At 51.7% G+C, this 18628-nt stretch overlaps 1 protein-coding gene across 1 annotated transcript in view; it reads left to right on the top strand.

The window, feature by feature from the left end:
- Positions 1-16203, top strand: part of KIT (KIT proto-oncogene, receptor tyrosine kinase) — a gene marked incomplete at its 5' end in the record, with an annotated part of 57628 nt that extends 41425 nt beyond the window's left edge. The window contains 8 exons of the mRNA XM_054163835.1: positions 1340-1490; positions 2979-3067; positions 3799-3926; positions 8453-8575; positions 11985-12096; positions 13142-13241; positions 14843-14948; positions 16078-16203. Of these exons, the coding sequence (XP_054019810.1) occupies positions 1340-1490; positions 2979-3067; positions 3799-3926; positions 8453-8575; positions 11985-12096; positions 13142-13241; positions 14843-14948; positions 16078-16203 (935 nt within the window). The remainder of the gene's footprint in view (positions 1-1339; positions 1491-2978; positions 3068-3798; positions 3927-8452; positions 8576-11984; positions 12097-13141; positions 13242-14842; positions 14949-16077) is intronic.
- Between the last annotated feature and the right edge of the window lie 2425 nt (positions 16204-18628).

Here is an 18628-nt window from a genome sequence, read left to right as displayed (position 1 = left end):
GAGGGCCTTGTGCAGTGTGGTTGTGGATCTCAGCAGGCTCTTCTGTCTGAATGATTCCACCTCCCTCCCTCCACACAGCCCTCCTCCTCTCCACACCCCCTCCTCAGTCTGCTGCACAATACAGCCCTCTGCATCATTCCTGAAGGGGTGTGAAGCTCTCCTGTAAACAGGAGTGAATCAAAAGGAGGAATGTTTGAGCAGCTTTGAATTGCTTCCCAAGGCTTTTGGAAGGAATAACTTCCCTCAGGAAGTGAGTGAACAGAAAAAAAAACAACACACAGATGTGGCTGGCCAAAAAAACCATTATCACATGAGCAAAGAGAGGGGGAGGGGAGTGGGGGAGAAGAGAGAAAAGGTCTGACTTGTTTAATTTTTCTACAGTGCAGAAGAATAGGCTGTGGAGACAAAGAGCTTTAAGCTAAGGCCAGGCTGGATGTGGCTGTGAGCAACCTGCTGTGGTGTGATGTGTCCCTTCCCCATGGCAGGGGGGTTGGAACTGGCTGAGCCTTGAGGTCCCTTCCAACCTCTACTGTGATAAGCAAAGCTGAATCATTAATTAGTAGCAGCCTCACTGCCTGTTTTTAATGTACAGTAGCACTGTAGAGGTGGAAGTTCTCTTCTATGTTTAGAGCACTGCTCTTGTGAAGCAGGGATCAGGAGTTCAAATCTTGCTGGAGTCTTGAGTTTCAATTTGATAGGCTGAAGGAGCTGGGGGTGTTGAGCCTGGAGAAGAGAAGAGTCCAGGGGCATTTTAGAGCTGCCTGCCAGGACCTGAAGGGATCCTGCAGGAAGGCTGCAGAGGAACTTCCCACCAGGGTGTCTGAAGACAGGCCAAGGGGGAATGGTTTGAAGCTGAGGCAGAGCAGGGTTAGAGTGGAGCTGAGGAAGAAGTTCTTCAGCAGGAGGGTGCTGAGACTCTGGCCCAGGCTGCCCAGGGAGGCTGTGGCTGCCTCCTGCCTGGGGGTGTTTCAGGCCAGGCTGGATGAGGCCCTGAGCAGCTGAGTCTAGCTGAAAGGTGTCCCTGGGCATGGTGGGGAGCTTGGAGGAGATGAGCTCTGAGCTCCCTTCCAGCCTGAGCCATACTAATGCTATTGAGGGAGGAGGGTGAATAACTGGGAGTACTGCAGCTTTAGCTGGACCATAGATGCTGATACATGAAAGGGAAGATCCTGGGTTACTTTCCTCTAGCTTTTGAAGCCTAGAGAGTGCTGAGCAGTGTGAGGTTGAATTGTTTTACTCTGCCCAGGCTGTGTGCTCAGCTGGATGCTCTCTTTATGTCAGGTTTTCCGCTTTGAAAATGATAACTCATCTGCTTCCTAAACCTCCCTTACATCTGCAGGTCCCACTCTGGTCATCACAGAATATTGCTGCTATGGGGATCTGTTGAATTTCCTGAGGAGGAAACGAGATTCATTCATTTGTCCCAAACATGAGGAGCATGCAGAGACAGCAGTTTATGAGAACCTCTTGCATCAGGCAGAGCCTGCAGCGTAAGTCTGACCTGCTGACACGTGCTGATGTGCTTAGAAGAGGGGGAAGGAGGAGGTGCCAAAGCTGATAAGAGGGGAATCACAGAATCATGAGGTTGGAAGGGACCTTCAGTCATCATCCAGTCCAACTCCCTTGCCACAGCAGGGTCACCAAGGGCAGGTCACGCAGGAACACATACAGGTGAGGTTGGAAAGGCTCCAGAGAAGGAGACTCCACAACCTCCCTGGGCAGCCTGCTCCCCAGCAGCTGAGTCCAGCTGAGCGGTGTCCCTGCCCATGGTGGGAAGGTTGGAGGAGATGAGCTCTGAGCTCCCTTCCAGCCTGAGCCAGTCTAGGATTTCAATTGCCACATGAGATGCTGAATTATTCTGGTACAATCTGGTGTGAGCAGAAAGAGAAAGCATTGGCAGATGCCATGAAACATCTGGATGTTAATTTATAGAGAGTGAGCCCTGTCTGAACAGTGAAAGTATGAAAGGGTTTTTATGTCCCACCTGAGCCAGGCTCCAAAGTTTGAGAGGCATCATTAGCTGTACTCAAACCTCTCTTTCTGGACAGGCATTTCCTCATCTTTCTTTCACTCACTCCTGAGTTTCCAATCTACTGATCATTTGTAAACTACAACAAGGCCAAGTGCCAGCTCCTGCACCTGGGGCACAACAACCCCAAGCAATGCTACAGGCTTAGGGCAGTGTGGTTGGAAAGCTGCTGGCAGAAAGGGACCTGGAGGTTCTAATGGACAACAGCTGAATAGGAGCCAGCAGTGTGCCCAGGGGGCCAAGAAAGCCAAAGGCATCCTGGCTGGGATCAGCAATGCTGTGTCCAGCAGCAGCAGGGAGGGGATTGTCCCCTGGCACTCAGCTCTGCTCAAGCCATACCTGGAGTGCTGTGTCCAGTTCTGGGCAGCTCAACACAAGAGAGATGTGGAGGTGCTGGAGCCAGGGCAGAGGAGGACAAGGAAGCTGTGAAGGGCCTGGTGAAGAAATCTGATGAAGAGCAACTGAAGGAGCTGGGGATGGTTAGTATGGAAAAGAGGAGGCTGAGGGGAGACCTCCTGGCTGTCTACAGCTACCTGAAAGGAGGTTGTGGAGAGGCTGCTGCTGGTCTCTTCTCAGAGGTAGTTAGTGACAGAACAAGAGGGAATGGCCTCAGGCTGTGACTGGATAGGTTTAGACTGGACAGTAGGAAGAAGTTTTTCCCATCAAGAGTGGTCAGGGATTGGAATGTGCTGCCCAGGGAGGTGGTGGAGTCCCCAAGCCTGGATGTGTTTGAAGGTGGTTTGGATGTGGTGCTTGGGGCTATGGTTTAGGGGTGAGCCTTGTGGAGTAGGGCTTATGGTTGGACTTGGTGACCCTGAGGGTCTGTTCCAACCTGAGTGTTTCTGTGATTCTGTCATTAAGAAGATTGATCTAACTTTGGCTTTTTTGTTGGGGTGGCTTTTGAGTCCTTGCTCACTCAACTGCTTCTCTTCATCTGCTGCCTCTACAGGGATGCTGCCAACGAGTACATGGACATGAAACCAGGAGTGTCCTATGCAGTGCCTCCGAAAGCTGAGAAAAAGAGGCCAGTGAAGTCTGGTGAGTACAGTGACACAGGAATTCTGCTTGTTGGTGGGAGTGCAGAGAGAGGGCCTTCATGGATTTACCTTTATTCAGCTTTATCATACTTTTCTCTTATGGCTGGTGACAATTAAAAGTGATTAATTGATCTGAAAAGGCTTGAGGAAAAGCCATCTGCTCAATCACAGTGTCTGCTCTTCCTCCACTGGAGCACAGCCCTGTGAGGAGAGGCGGAGGGAGCTGGGGTTGCTTAGCCTGGAGAAGAGGAGGCTCAGGGGAGACCTTATTGCTCTCTACAACTACCTGAAGGGAGGTTGTAGCCAGGTGGGGGTTGATCTCTTCTCCCAGGCACCCAGCACCAGAACAAGAGGACACAGTCTCAAGCTGTGCCAGGGGAGGTTTAGGTTGGGTATTAAGAAGAAGTTCTTTATAGAAAGAGAGATTGGCCATTGGGATGTGCTGCCCAGGGAGGTGGTGGAGTCACCATCCCTGGAGGTGTTTAGGAAGAGACTGGATGGGGTGCTTGGTGCCATGGTTTAGTTGATTAGATGGTGTTGGGTGATAGGTTGGACTGGATGATCTCTGAGGTCTTTCCCAACCTGGTTAATCCTCTTCCTCTTCCTCTTCCTGCTGCTTGCCTGGCTGCCTGGTGTTTTACTCCCATCCCTGATGTGTTTAATGTCAAGACAGCTCTGTTTCTAGGTGATACCCCTTGCCCCACTCCAAAGCTGTTGGTTTCTCTTGTGCAGGGTCCTACACTGATCAGGATGTTACCACCTCTATGCCAGAAGATGATGAACTTGCTCTAGATGTCGAGGACCTGCTAAGCTTTTCCTACCAGGTGGCAAGGGGCATGAGTTTCCTTGCCTCCAAAAATGTAAGTTAAGAGATTTTTTTGTTCAAAGCTGGATGGAATCAGTGGATTTGGAGATCATTTTGCAGGGTGTTTTAATGTGATCCATGGCCAGTGCTGAGTCTTTGTGTGTTCTTTTCAGCACTGCAAACTGGTAAGAGCCTTCAGACTGAGGGAGTTGGGGCTGTTCAGTCTGGAGAGGAGAAGGCTCTGAGGAGACCTAATTGTGGCCTTCCAGTATCTGAAGGGGGCTACAGGAAAGCTGGGGAGGGACTTTTGAGGGTGTCAGGGAGTGATAAGACTGGGGGGAATGGAGCAAAACTAGAAATGGGTAGATTCAGATTGGATGTCAGGAAGAAGTTCTTCCCCATGAGGGTGATGAGACACTGGCACAGGTTGCCCAGGGAGGTGGTGGAGGCCTCATCCCTGGAGGTTTTGAAGACCAGGCTGGATGTGGCTGTGAGCAACCTGCTGTAGTGTGAGGTGTCCCTGGCCATGGCAGGGGGGTTGGAACTGGCTGATCCTTGAGGTCCCTTCCAACCCTGACAATTCTGTGATTCTTGAACCTGAAGCTTTGGCTAATGTTAAGAGTTCCCTGCTGTGCTCATTGGGCAGAAGTGTTGTTTCACATCAGGTCAAACAGGGTATAGTCAACATGAATCAGTGCTGTTGCAAATCCACTGTTCAGGCTGCTTGTCCCTGGAGGTGTTTAAGCAAAGCCTGGATGAGGCACTTAGTGCCAAGGTCTGGTTGATTAGATAGATTTGGGTGATTGGTTGGACTTGATGATGTTGGAGGTCTTTTCCAAGCTGGCTGATTCTGTGACCAGTGGCCTTGCTCATCAGCAGAAACTAGGCATAGCAATGTGTAGAGACAGGGGAGAGGAATTGCAATGAATCACAGAGTGGCTCAGGCTGGAAGGGAGCTCAGAGCTCATCTCCTCCAACCTCCCCACCATGCCCAGGGACAACTCTCAGCTGGACTCAGCTGCTCAGGGCCTCATCCAGCCTGGCTTGAAACACCCCCAGGCAGGAGGCAGCCACAGCCTCCCTGGGCAGAACTTCTTCCTCAGCTCCACTCTAACCCTGCTCTGCCTCAGCTTCAAACCATTCTCCCTTGGCCTGTCTCCAGACACCCTGATGAGAAGTCCCTCTGCAGCCTTCCTGCAGGATCCCTTCAGGTCCTGGCAGGCAGCTCTGAGGTCACCCTGTAAAATATGCCTGCTGCACCCTGAGGCTGCATTGATGAATGATGGGATGATGTGTTGGGAGATGTCAGGTGCAGCTGAACCCTGCCTGGCTGGGGTGGTGCCTCTTAGGGTTGGATCTTCAGCCCTCCCTTTGTTTCCTGGAGCAAACTGTTAGTTCCATGAGAACCTCTGATAGCCTTGAAGGCAGCAAACCCCATAGGAACTCTGAGAAGTTCTCTCCTTCAGTTTTCTCTGGGCTGTGGGAATGAAATGGAATTCAGGAGAGAACCAGAAACATGTGGATGCCTTCAAATATAATTACACCTCCAGAGCTGAAGATTTATTCTCTGTGGCTCTGCTGGGGAGTTTACAAACTCTCCAGAGCAGTTTGAAGACAGCTGCAAAGCTCTCTGTTTGCATGAGGTTTAAACAACATTTCACTTGCTGCTCCTCTCCTGCAGCACACTGCCTTAAACATCAGCCGGGGTTGGGTTTCACAGGATGTGGCTTAATCCAGGATAATTTCCTGGAGAGATAAAATCATAGAATCACAGAATTGTCAGGGTTGGAAGGGACCTCAAGGAGCAGCCAGTTCCAACCCCCCTGCCATGGGCAGGGACACCTCACACTACAGCAGGTTGCTCACAGCCACATCCAGCCTGGCTGCAAAAACCTCCAGAGATGAGGCTGCCACCACCTCCCTGGGCAACCTGTGCCAGTCTCTCACCACCCACATGGGGAACAACTTCTTCCTCACAGCCAATCTCAATCTACCCATTTCTGCTTTTGCTCCATCCCCCCCCCGTCCTATCACTCCCTGACACCCTCAAAAGTCCCTCCCCAGCTTTCTTGGAGCCCCCTGCAGATACTGGAAGGCCACAATTAGGTCTCCTCAGAGCCTTCTCTTCTCCAGACTGAACAGCCCCAACTCCCTCAGTCTGTCCTCATAGCAGAACAGCTCCAGCCCTCTGCTCATCCTCGTGGCCCTGCTCTGGACACCTTCCAGCTCCTCCAGATCCTTCCTGGCACAGAGGCTCCAGAACTGGACCCAGAGCTCCAGGTGGGGTCTCAGCAGAGTGGAGCAGAGGGGGAGAATCCCCTCCCTGGCCCTGCTGGCCACACTTCTCTTGCTGCAGCCCAGGCTCTGCTTGGCTCTCTGGGCTGCAAGTGCTCACTGCTGGCTCCTGTTGAGCTTCTCATCCTCCAGCACCCCCATGGCCTTTTCTTCAGGGCTGCTCTCAAGCCAGTCCCTGCCCAGCCTGTATCAGTGCCTGGGATTGCCCTGACCCAGCTGCAGGACCTTGCCCTTGGTCTTGTTGAACCTCATGAGGTTGTCATGGGCCCAGCTCTGCAGCCTGTCCAGGTCTCTGTGGATGGATCCCTTCCCTCCAGCTGTCTGCTGCACCACACAGGTTGGTGTGGTCAGCAAAAATCAGCCTAGAGCCACAAAGAATCTTCCCTGGCTCGCCTGAGCACAAAAGATTGCTCTGGGTTTTTGCAGGGGAGGTGTCACACAACAGAAAGGGCTTTCTAGAGTTTGAGGTGATCTTCCCATGGTTGCTCTTAGATATTGTTGGACAAATGCCATTTAACTTGTAAATGTGAGAAGCAGCAGAGACCCAGGCTAGAGCAGGTGCACCTTGGATGAAGAGCAGACCCACTCCTGTGCAATTAAGGGAGATGAGGTGATCCTGTGTCAGCAGTGGGAGCTCTGGCTCTGCCCCAGCAAAGTCCACAGCACTTTGCTTTTGCACTTGTGTTTTCTTTCCCCTTCACTGTTCCTCCTTCCAACAAAGGAGGAGTCTTTGAGTCTTTAAAAAAGACATAAAATGTGAAGAGTGATGCAAATCATGCTCAGAACCTGCTAGCTGCAGGTTGCACAAGCAACTTCACCTCTGTCCCTTTGCATGCTTGCATCCGGGACTGTTTTTAATGAGGGGACTCTCCTTTACCTCCCCATCCAACACCTTCCTCACTTGGAAGATGAAAATGAGTGCACTGAAGCAGCAAAGTGAAGGAATGCTCAGGCAAGCAGCATGTCTGTGGCTTGTTCCTGCAGAGGTAGTGCAGCCTGCACTGAATAAAGGCTTTGTCTGATGGGGGAAGTCTTGTGATTAAGGCACAGTGTGCTTGATAAAGGAACCATCCCCCCAGCTCAGGCTCCTGTCCTGACTTCGGCACAGAGCAGCTTTTATGCCTCTGAGCCTGAAAAGCAGCTGGGTGCTTTGCACTGCTGACTTGTGTGGATCCTCCTTGCATGAGGCCATCTGAAGCATCCTAACCATCAAGCTCACTCTGCTCTGCACTTCCCAGCTGGAGCTAAGGCAGTCAGTGTACAGAGACCCAACTGCACCACTGCTCCACTCTGGTGAGACCCCACCTGGAGCTCTGTGTCCAGTTCTGGAGCCTCTGTTCCAGGAAGGATCTGGAGGTGCTGGAAGGTGTCCAGAGAAGGGCCACGAGGATGAGCAGAGGGCTGGAGCTGCTCTGCTATGGAGACAGACTGAGGGAGTTGGGGTTGTTCAGTCTGGAGAAGAGAAGGCTCTAAGGTGACCTAATTGTGGCCTTCCAATATCTTAATAGGGCTCCAAGAAAGCTGGGGAGGGACTTTTGAGGGTGTCAGGGAGTGATAGGACTTGGGGAGATGGGAACAAAACTAGAAATGTGTAGATTCAGACTGGATGTGAGGAAGAAGTTGTTTCCCATGAGGGTGGTGAGAGACTGGCACAGGTTGCCCAGGGAGGTGGTGGCAGCCTCATGCCTGGAGGTTTTTGCAGCCAGGCTGGATGTGGCTGTGAGCAACCTGCTGTAGTGTGAGGTGTCCCTGTCCATGGCAGGGGGGTTGGGACTGGCTGATCCTTGAGGTCCCTTCCAATCCTAACAATTCTATGATTCTATGAATTTGTTACTATAATATTCCCTGTATTCAGCTTTCCTGCACTTTCCCCTCACCCCCAGTAGCTAATAAATAAAAGGTTGGAACTCTTTTAGGAACAAGCCACAGGTTGTTTTCCCCCCAGTGTTAGGAAACAAGTGAGTGATTTATTGTTGCTTAAAAAGTCAAGAGAAAAAGGTTCATTAAGCTTCAGCTGCAAATGTGAAACAGCAGAAAACTTCAAAGTAACAGCAAGTGGTCTGAAGTAAGAGCATGGACAGCCTTAGCCTCGTGGATCTGTGGCATGATAGTAAAGATCCTACACCAGAATGGTCTTGAGGAAGCTCATTAACACCTGGCTTGATTATGACCTTCCAGCTTGCCATAAAATGCATGAAGCAGTAAGTTGCAGCTAAGGAAAGAGGTAAGCAAGCAGCAGCCTGGTTAAAGGTGGCTCTAAAATAGCTTTGCTTGTTTGTCCTTCAGTGCATCCACAGAGACCTGGCTGCCAGAAACATTCTCCTCACTCACGGTCGGATCACCAAAATCTGTGACTTTGGCCTGGCAAGAGACATAAGGAATGACTCCAACTATGTGGTCAAAGGGAATGTAAGTATGCTTGATGTGCTATGGGCTAGAAGAGTCCCTGCTGTCTTGGCTTGGGAAGAAAAGTGTGTGGCAGGAATCTGGCTTTCCCAGCTGTGATCAATATCCCTGCTGATCAGGAGCATGAGGAGGGACAATGTGTGCTGCTGGAAAGCCTTGCTGTGTACACTGGTACCCAAAGGGGTCTTGTTGTGGAGATCATAGCATCCTAGAAGGCCTTAGGTTGGAAGGGAGCTCAGAGCTCATCACCTCCAACCTCCCCACCATGCCCAGGGACACCTCTCAGCTAGACTCAGCTGCTGAAGGCCTTATCCAGCCTGGGCTGAAACACCCCCAGGCAGGAGGCAGCCACAGCCTCCCTGGGCAGCCTGTGCCAGAGGCTTCACCCTCCTGCTGAAGAGCTTCTTCCTCAGCTCCACTCTAACCCTGCTCTGCCTCAGCTTCAAACCATTCCCCCTTGGCCTGTCTCCAGACACCCTGATGAGAAGTCCCTCTGCAGCCTTCCTGCAGGATCCCCTCTGCTCTAAGCAGCTCTGAGGTCCCCCCAGAGTCTTCTCTCCTCCAGGCTGAACACCCCCAGCTCCCTCAGCCTGTGCACAGAGCAGAGGTGCTGCAGCCCTCGGATCATCTTTGTGTCCTCCTCTAGACTCATTCCCAACAGCTCTGTGTCCTCCTTCTGCTGGGGACCCCAGAATTGGATGTTCCTCAGCAGTCCCTGATATCCCAGGTACCTACAGCATCCCTGTTGTGGCTTATGGGAGAGATGACTTTATTGGTTATCTTCAAAACCAGTGCTGGTACCAGCCCCTGGGTGCCTAGGGGCTGAGGTTAGGGAATGATAGGAGCTAAAATAATTTCAGGGATGGTTGCCCTGGCAAAGTCTTGAGTGGCATTTAGTCTAAGAAAGCTGCTTTCAGGCTCAGGATCATCTCAGGAGCTGCTTGATCAGTCCAAGCTCCTGGGAGTGGGTAGTGCAGGCCAGCAGCTTGGGAGGGAAGTGGGCAGTTAAGTAATTGAGTTTTACTTGTCTAGACTACCCTTAAATTTCCTGAGTTGCCTGAGAAGAGGATTTCGTGTAGCCAGAAAGGGTTCAGGGGAGGATAGGCTGCAGCTGCCTGGGGAGAGAGGAAGCAGTGGCTGCAGGAGGCACCTAGCTGCATCTGGTGTGATCTTAAAGCAGATTAGGAGGGTAGGGGCATGGCTGGCTGGGGGCTTTGCTGGGAGGCAGTGCTGCTGACAGCAGCTGGGGGCTTGGCCTGGCCAGGAAGAGTGTTTGCTGTCTGTGTCCTTCAGGAAATCAACAACTGCAGTTGCCTCTCTGCTGAGCCAGCCCGTGGCAAGTGCTGCTTTCCCTCCACCTCCTTTCTGTCCCTTCCCATTTGCCTCCTTTGCCCTGGGGTCTCCTTTCCACAGAAGGCATCAAGGCTCTGCTCTGCAGCCTGCTTGAAATGTGTCTTTGGAGGCATTGTTGCATGACCCCTTCAAAGCAAGAGGGCTGCTTTCTCCCACAGCAGGACAGAAGCCTGGTTGCCTCCTACAGTGAGACAAGACAAGGGCAGAGGAAGGGAGGTGGAAGCAAATCCAAAGGCTTTCTGTGCCCTTTCCCTTGCTCCAGTTAGCATTCCCAAGGGATGTGTGTCCCCACACAGACATGACAAATCACAGTCATAGAATCCTTTAGGTGGGAAAAGAGCTTCTAAGATCATCAAGTTCAACTGCTAACCTAGCACTGCCAACTCCACCAGCAAACCATGGCCCTCAGCACCACAGCTACACATCCTTTAAATACCTCCAGGCATGGTGGCTTCCCTGGGCAGCCTCTTCCACTGCCTCACAACCCTCTTGCTGAAGAAAATTGTCTAATACCCAATTTACACCTCCCCTGGTGCAACTTGAGGCCATTTCTTTGTGTCCTCTCACTTGTTACCTGGGAGAGGAGACTGACCCCCCACCTCTCTACGACCTCCTTTCAGGTGGTTGTAGAAGATGATTAGGTCTCCCTTCAGCCTCTTTTTCTCCAGGTAAGAAACAATGGTTCCTCAACTACTCCTCTTTAAGACTTCTGCCCTGGACTTGTCTCCAGGTGTGTTGCTCTTCTTTGGACACACTCCAGCACTTCAATGTTCTACTTGTAGAGAGGGGCCAGTACTTGAAGTGTGGCCTCACATCCTGGGGCATGATCACTTCTTGTTCCTGCTGGTCACACTATTCCTGATCCAGGCCAGGACGCTGTTGGTCTTCTTGGCCACCTGAGCACACTGCTGGCTCATACTCAGCTGGCTGTTGACCAGCACTCCCAGGTTCTTTTCCACCAGGCAGCTTTCCAGCCTCTCTTCCTCAAGACTGTAGCATTGCTTGGGGTTGTTGTGATCCAAGTGCAGAACCTGGCCCTTGTCCCCGCTCAACCTCATTCAACCTTGGCCCATCAATCTGGCCTGTCCAAATCCCACTGCAGAGCCTTCCTCCCCTCAGGCAGATCAACATTTCTGCCCAAAATACATGTGTCCATGTAGATTTCTTTCATGTAGAAATGTCTTTGCTTTTGCTGATGCATTGAGGAGCTAAAGCCAGATGTCTGTAACTCTTGATGAAAGCCTTGAAGCATCTTGACTATGTGAAGCTTGTCTGTGTGCCTGTGGGAGCCAGTCCACAGAAGCAGACTTGCATAAGGAGCCACAGTGTCACAGAAACAGCTTGGAACAGACCCTCAGGGTCACCAAGTCCAACCATGAACCCTACTCTACAAGGCTCACCCCTAAACCAGAGCCCCAAGCACCACATCCAAACCGCCTTCAAACACAGCCAGGCTTGGGGACTCCACCACCTCCCTGCCCAGCACATTCCAATCCCTGGCCACTCTTGATGGGAAAAAATGTTTCCTAATATCCACTCTAAACCTACCCTTTTGCTTGAGGCTGTTCCTCCTTGTTCTATCACTCACTACCTGTGAGAAGAGACCAGCAGCAGCCTCTCCACAACCTCCTTTCAGGCAGTTGTAGACAGCCAGGAGGTCTCCCCTCAGCCTCCTCTGTTTCACACTAACCATCCCCAGCTCCTTCAGTTGCTCTCCATCAGATTTATTCTCCAGGCCCTTCCCAGCTTCCTTGCCCTCCTCTGCCCTGGCTCCAGCACCTCCACATCTCTCTTGTGTTGAGCTGCCCAGAACTGGACACAGCACTCAAGGTGTGGACTGAGCAGAGCTGAGTGCCAGGGGACAATCCCCTCCCTGCTCCTGCAAGGAACCCACAGATGGAAGGATCAGACAGCATGCAGCATTTGTAGACTCTAAAGTGCTGAGATCTTCATTTTTGGCTGGATACTTCTGTTTATTGATTCAGCAAGTGTTTTAGGTTCATTTTACTTTGCAATACTCACGTCCTTTGTCTTCATTCCCTCCCTTCTTCCTGGCCAGGCTCGGCTCCCTGTCAAGTGGATGGCTCCTGAAAGCATTTTCAATTGTGTCTACACCTTTGAGAGTGATGTCTGGTCCTATGGGATACTGCTGTGGGAGCTCTTTTCTTTAGGTAAGCTCCTTCCAAGACCTGACAGAATCACTGAATGCATCAGGTTGGAAGGGACCCTTCAAGCTCTCTTCCTCACAAGGATGCTTAGGGGACTTGAGCATCTCCCCTGTGAAGAGAGGCTGAGAGCCCTGGGGCTGTTTAGTCTGGAGAAGAGAAGGCTGAGAGGGATCTGATCAATGTCTATCAATAGCTGAGGGGTGGGGGGCAAGTGGAGGGGGCCAAGCTCTTTACAGTGGTGCACAGCAATAAGCCAAGGAACAACAGGTTCCAGCTTGAACATAGAAGGTTTCAGCTCAACATGAGGAAAAACCTCTACACTGAGGGTGCCAGAGCCCTGGAGCAGGCTGCCCAGATGGTTGTGGAGTCTCCTTCTCTGGAGCCTTTCCAACCCCACCTGGATGTGTTCCTGTGTGACCTGCCCTGGGTGATGCTCTGGCAGGGGTTGGACTGGATGATCTCTGGAGGTTCCTTCCAACCTCTCATCTTCTGTGAGACTGTGATACTGTGATCTTTAACTGGATCAGGTGGGCACACGAAAAGAAGCAACACAACTCACAGGATGTTAGGAGTTGGAAGGGACCTCCAGAGAACATCAAGTCCAGCCCTCTGCCAGAGCAGCGTCACCCAGGGCAGGTCACGCAGGAACACATCCGGGGGGGTTGGAAAGGCTCCAGAGAAGGAGACTCCACAACCTCCCTGGGCAGCCTGCTCCACTGAGACAAAGCACAGCAAGAAAGCAGCAGCAATAAAGGCTGACAGATATGTCCTGTGTTAACAAGCTGGGGAATTCAGCTTCTGGAAGTAGGGAGAGTTTACCTCTGAGCTGAGAGAGTCTTTGCATGTCCTATCTGTGCCAGCTGCAGAAGCCTCTTAACCAGTGGTTCATCAGGTAGCAGTCTGGAGGCCCTTCACTGGAGTTAATCACTTCACTGTGCTTCTGAAATTGGCCTTTTCAAGTAGACAGAAGCCTTCCAGAGCTTTCCTGTTTCATCTTGGTGGTACTGCAGGTGCAGGAATCATGTTGTTCACTGTGCTGTCTCCACAGGAAGCAGCCCATACCCAGGGATGCCTGTGGACTCCAAGTTCTATAAAATGATCAAGGAGGGCTACAGGATGTTCAGCCCTGAGTGTGCACCACCTGAAATGTAAGTGAGCAGCCAGGGGACAGCAGTGTGCCCTTGGGGACAAGAGGGCCAATGGCATCCTGGGGTGCATTGAGAAAAGTGAGGTCAGCAGGCCCAGGGAGGTTCTGCTGCCCTTCTTCTCTGCCCTGGAGAGACCACACCTGGAATACAATGTCCAGTTTTGGGCTCTCCCAGAGAGAGACCAGCTGGAGAGAGTCCAGTGGAGAGTGGAGACCTATGAGGTTGATTGGGAGACTTGAACATCTGTGCTATGAAGAGAGACTGAGAGCCCTAGTTTGGAGAAGAGAAGGCTGAGGGGGATCTGATCAATGTCTATCAATAGCTGAGGCCTGGGGGGCAAGTGGATACAAACTTGAACATAGAAGATTTCAGCTCACCATGAGGAGAAACTTCTTTACAGCGAGAGTGCCAGAGCCCTGGAGCAGGCTGCCCAGAGAGGTTGTGGAGTCTCCTTCTCTGGAGCCTTTCCAACCCCCCTGGATCTGTTCTGTGTGACCTGCCCTGGGTGCTCCTGCTCTGGCTGGGGGGTTGGACTGGATGGTCTCTGGAGGACCCTTCCAACCCCTAACATTCTGTGATTCTGTGATCAGCAATGATGCAAAGAAGGAGAAGCTTCCCTTCTCCCACGAGGGCTCATTCCACTGCCCCAGTGGCTCTTCTGGGAGTTGTTTAAGCTCTTTTAGTGGTTTGAATCATTCCTCTACTTCAGCAAGTGGAGCACATGCCTGTCTTGTTACAAGCAGTGAAACACACTCATGCCTTGTACCATCTGATCACTTTGTCATGGCATCTGCTCCCTGTCAATACATTATTGACAGATCACAGAACATAATTAAACCTTTTAGATGGAGGTAAAGCAGTCAGGGAGATTTCTCACTAGACTGAAGACCATCTGCATCTGTGCTGCACTTCCTGACAGCAGGAATCACAGAATCAGTGTTAGGGGCTGGAAGGGACCTGGAAAGATCATCCAGTCCAACCCCCCTGCCAGAGCAGGACCACCTGGAACAGATCCCACTGGAAGAAGTGTGGCTCCTGATCTTCTTGAGGCATCCCCAATTCACTGTTCTAGAAATGAGCTGGGACTTAGCAAGCTGGGTGCAGAGAGACTGTTTGCAAAGGCCTGCAGGGACAGGACCGGGGGCAATGGCTTCAGACTAGAGCAGAGCAGGTTTAGATTGGATGTTAGGAACAGGTTCTGCACCATGAGGGTGGTTGAACACGGGAACAGGTTGCCCAGGGAGGTGGTTGGGCCCCCCATCCCTGGAAATACTCAAGGTAAGGCTGGACAGGGCTCTGGGCCACCTGATCCAGCTGAGAATGTCCCTGCTGAGTGCAGAGGGGGTTGGACTGGGTGACCTCTGGAGGTCCCTTCCAACACAGACCCTTCTGTGATTCTAAGCTGTCAAAGAAAACTCTGCCCAGAGGCTCCCAGCAGTGCTGGGTCCTTTGCTGCCACAAGCACAGGGGTTAGCAGCACTATTTCTGTTCTCAGGAGTCACTTACAGAAGGTGGGACTGGGGTCCCACTTTCAGATAATGGTAGAGGTGTGCTGAGAGCTGCAAGGAGCTGTAGCTGATTTTTCTGTCCCATCTTTGCAGGTATGACATCATGAAGAGCTGCTGGGATGCTGACCCTTTGCAGAGACCCACCTTCAAGCAAATTGTACAGCTGATAGAGCAGCAGCTTGCAGATAATGTCCCAAGGGTGAGTTGTGGATCACAGAATCATAGAATGGTCTGGGTTGGAAGGGACCTCCAAAGGGCATCTAGTTTTTGGGGTCATCAGTTTTTTGGGGTTCAAAGTGGTTTCAAGAGCCAGAGCCCTGAGGATCAATGACACAGGATGCTTCATTCAATCCCCAATATTGTTTCTGTAGCTCTGCACTGTGATTTTCGGTGGTGGGAATGATGCCTGAGCTGCTCACTCCTGCTGTGTTGTGCCTTTAGACAGTAGCTGTCTAAGCCCATGCCTGAAAAGGGTACAAGGTGGAGAAGATGCTTTGCATGGTTGATGTTCCTCACTCAGAACAGGGCTGGCACCACAGTCTTGGTGTTAGTGGTGCTGCTGAGCTTAAACCATGACAAACTCCACTCCCAGGAGGCCAGGCTGAGGGAGCTGGGGGTGTTCAGCCTGGAGAACAGAAGGCTCAGGTGAGACCTAATAGCAGCCTGCCAGTACCTGAAGTGGGCTACAAAAAGGCTACAAAGGGACTGTTTGCAAAGGCCTGCAGGGACTGGACCAGGGGCAATGGTTTGAAATGAGAGCAGAGCAGCTTTAGATTGGATGTGAGGAACAAGTTCTGCACCATGAGGGTGGTGGAACACTGGAACAGGTTACCCAGGGAGGTAGCTGGGGCTCTGTCCTTGGGTATATTCAAGGTGATGCCCAACAGGGCTCTGGGCAGCCTGATCTAGTTGGGGATGTCTCCCTGCTGGCTGCAGGGGGAGTTGGCCTAGATGACCTTTTGAGGTCCCTTCTAACCCAGCCCATTCTATCTTCAAGAAGAGCCTGCATCATAGAATCATAGAATCAATAAGGTTGGAAGAGACCTCAAAGATCATCAAGTCCAACCTGTCACCCAAGACCTCATGACTACTAAAGATGAGGCACTTAGTGCCATGGTCTGGTTGATTGGATAGGGCTGGGTGATAGGTTGGACTGGCTGAGCTTGGAGGTCTCTTCCAACCTGGCTGATTCTATGGTTCTGTGAAGCCCTCGAGCTGGAACCCTTCGGTGGCCGCGTGTAAGCACAGAGTGGGAGAAGGCTTAGGAAAGGAGACCCCTCCAAGGGAGTGTTCTGCAGGGTGCTGACTGTGGTCCTTGGCTTCTGCAGGTGTATGCAAACTTCTCCACTCCAGCTCCCAGCCAAGGCAATGCCCCTGACCACTCGGTGAGGATTAACTCTGTGGGCAGCAGCGCTTCCTCTACTCAGCCTCTCCTGGTACGTGAAGATGTTTGAGCGGCCGCCGGCAAGAAGAGGAGCCCAGATGTGCTGTGGCTGTTTGTGTTGTGCAGGGGGTGAGAGAGGGACCACTGCAGTAATTTCTCTTCCTTTTTTGTTTGGGTTGGGTTTTTTTTTGACTCACTACTACCACTGTGGAGCTGAAGCATTGTTGTAACACTGTCCTTTACCACACACCCTCACACGGGAACTTAATCTGCTGAGCGCGGTTCCAGGCGGCCTTGCAGGCTTAACTGAAGCTGTATATAGTTTGCTGTGTTGTCTGTATTTGCAGTAGAGAGCCAGAGCTCGAAGAAAAAGACCCCAAAACAACAGCAAAGAGAAGTCCTGAGCCAGGGTGTGGAATGAGCTGACTGCAGAGCAAGGCAAATCTGCAGTGGCCCTGCCGTGGCTCTGGGCCTGGAAGGTGCAGAGTGGTTTCCTGCTTGACCTTGTTTTGCTGAGTTTAATAAATGAATGAATATGAAGCTGATGGCTTTGCAAAGCCCTTTCCATGTCCAGCTGAGCCTGAGAAGCTTCCCCAGGCAGGTGTCATAGGTTGGAGGCCAGCAAGAGGGCTGGATGCACCTGGGCAAGAGAGGTGAAGGTTCTGAGACCCATGCAAAGCTGATCTGCAGAGCAGCAAAGCCTCCCAGTAGTGCTGGACTTTGGACCAGAGGAGGGGAGAAGAGAGCATAGATCTTTGTCTTCATGTCCCACTCATGCTCTGGCTAGGTTTCTTGTGGCTATGGCCCATCCCTCACCAGGGTCAGAGCTGCCCTTTGCTGGGTCTTACCCCACCACAGAACCTGAACCACTCTCACCCCTGCCCTGCCTGGGGCACCGAAGGCTTTGATGCTTTTTTCTCTCAATAGTTCTGTCCCAAGGTGCTCCCCAAAGCCAGGTGAGCCCTGCCAGCCTCCTCAAAATACAACCTGAGGGCTGCTGCCACTGAGCCATGTGTCTGGAGGGGAGGCTGTTTAACCACTCACCTTATCTAAGCCGCAGCAGAGGCGAAACAGTCCTTCCTGGGGGCCCTTTCTTTATCTTGTCCTACCCAGGTGAATCTTTCCCACAGGCAGGCTCTGGATATTGCAAACTGCAAAGGGCTTTTGCTTCTTCCACCCAGGGCTGTTTCATCTTTCTGTAGTAGGCCAGGGATGATAACAAAAGGAGAGCCTCACTGGGAAACCCTGAGTGTATCAATGGGATGAAAGGAAGTATCCCTTCAGTCTTGTTTGACAGACCCCAGGCTTTGGGGTCAGTGTTTGCTGAGCCTAGGGTTGTGCTCCAGCAGCTTCAGAGACGCTGCTTAGTTCTTTGCTCCTTTTGTTTCCAGCACCTAGGGCCTTGAGAGAAGCATTTATCAGAGGCAGAGTACTAGCTGAGTACCTATTTATTTTGCAATGCACTTCAGCACTCTGTTAACTTCTGCTTCAGCAGGGTTTTGGTTGAGTTTACAAGAGATTGAAATGTGGAACCAGCTGCCCAAGTGCAAGGATTGGTTGGGAAATACACACAGTGGTAGCACACTGGGGGGTTGTGTTAGATAATATTCTCCTCCTAGGAATATTTGAGGGTTTTGTTGGATACCACTCTCCTCCTAGGAGTATTTAGGGGTTGTGTTGGATACCCCTCTCCTCCTAGGAGTGTTTAGGGGTTGTGTTGGATACCCCTCTCCTCCTAGGAGTATTTAGGGCTTGTGTTGGATACCCCTCTCCTCCTAGGAGTGTTTAGGGGTTGTGTTGGATACCCCTCTCCTCCTAGGAGTGTTTAGGGGTTGTGTTGGATACCCCTCTCCTCCTAGGAGTGTTTAGGGGTTGTGTTGGATACCCCTCTCCTCCTAGGAGTGTTTAGGGGTTGTGTTGGATACCCCTCTCCTCCTAGGAGTATTTGAGGGTTGTGTTGGATACCCCTCTCCTCCTAGGAGTGTTTAGGGGTTGTGTTGGATACCCCTCTTCTCCTAGGAGTGTCTGGGGATCGTGCTGAACGCCCTCTCCTCCTGTGACTGTGCATTTGGTTTCTTGTCCCAGGAATCTCATCCTTGGAAGCCCCAAATCAGCCATTTGCACTGAACTTCCCCTGGGGCTGTTGCACCTTTCCCCAGCCAGCCAGTTGTTTGGAGGCCCTCTTGCCGCATCCCCGTGGCGGAGCATGGGGTTGGGTTGGGTTGGTTTGGTTTGGTGGTTTGGTTTTTCACTTTGGATGCTATAGAAAAAGCTCTTTTGTAACTGTGTTGGCTTCCAGAGCAGCTGTAGGCAGCAGACTTCTGACCCTTCGTGGATGTCTCGGTACTTCACTCACACACACCCAGCTGAAAGGCTTTGGGGGCTTTGGGTTGGGGTTGGGGGTTTTGCCTTTGGATTCTTTTCTGCTTGGTTGGGTTTTTTCTCTTGTTGCTTTGGTTTGCTTGGGGGGGTTCTGTTGGTCTGTCTTTTTGTTT

Source organism: Dryobates pubescens, chromosome 1 (assembly GCF_014839835.1).
Source record: "Dryobates pubescens isolate bDryPub1 chromosome 1, bDryPub1.pri, whole genome shotgun sequence".
NCBI classification, from domain to species: Eukaryota; Metazoa; Chordata; class Aves; order Piciformes; family Picidae; genus Dryobates; species Dryobates pubescens.
This window is presented reverse-complemented; position numbering and strand designations above follow the sequence as displayed.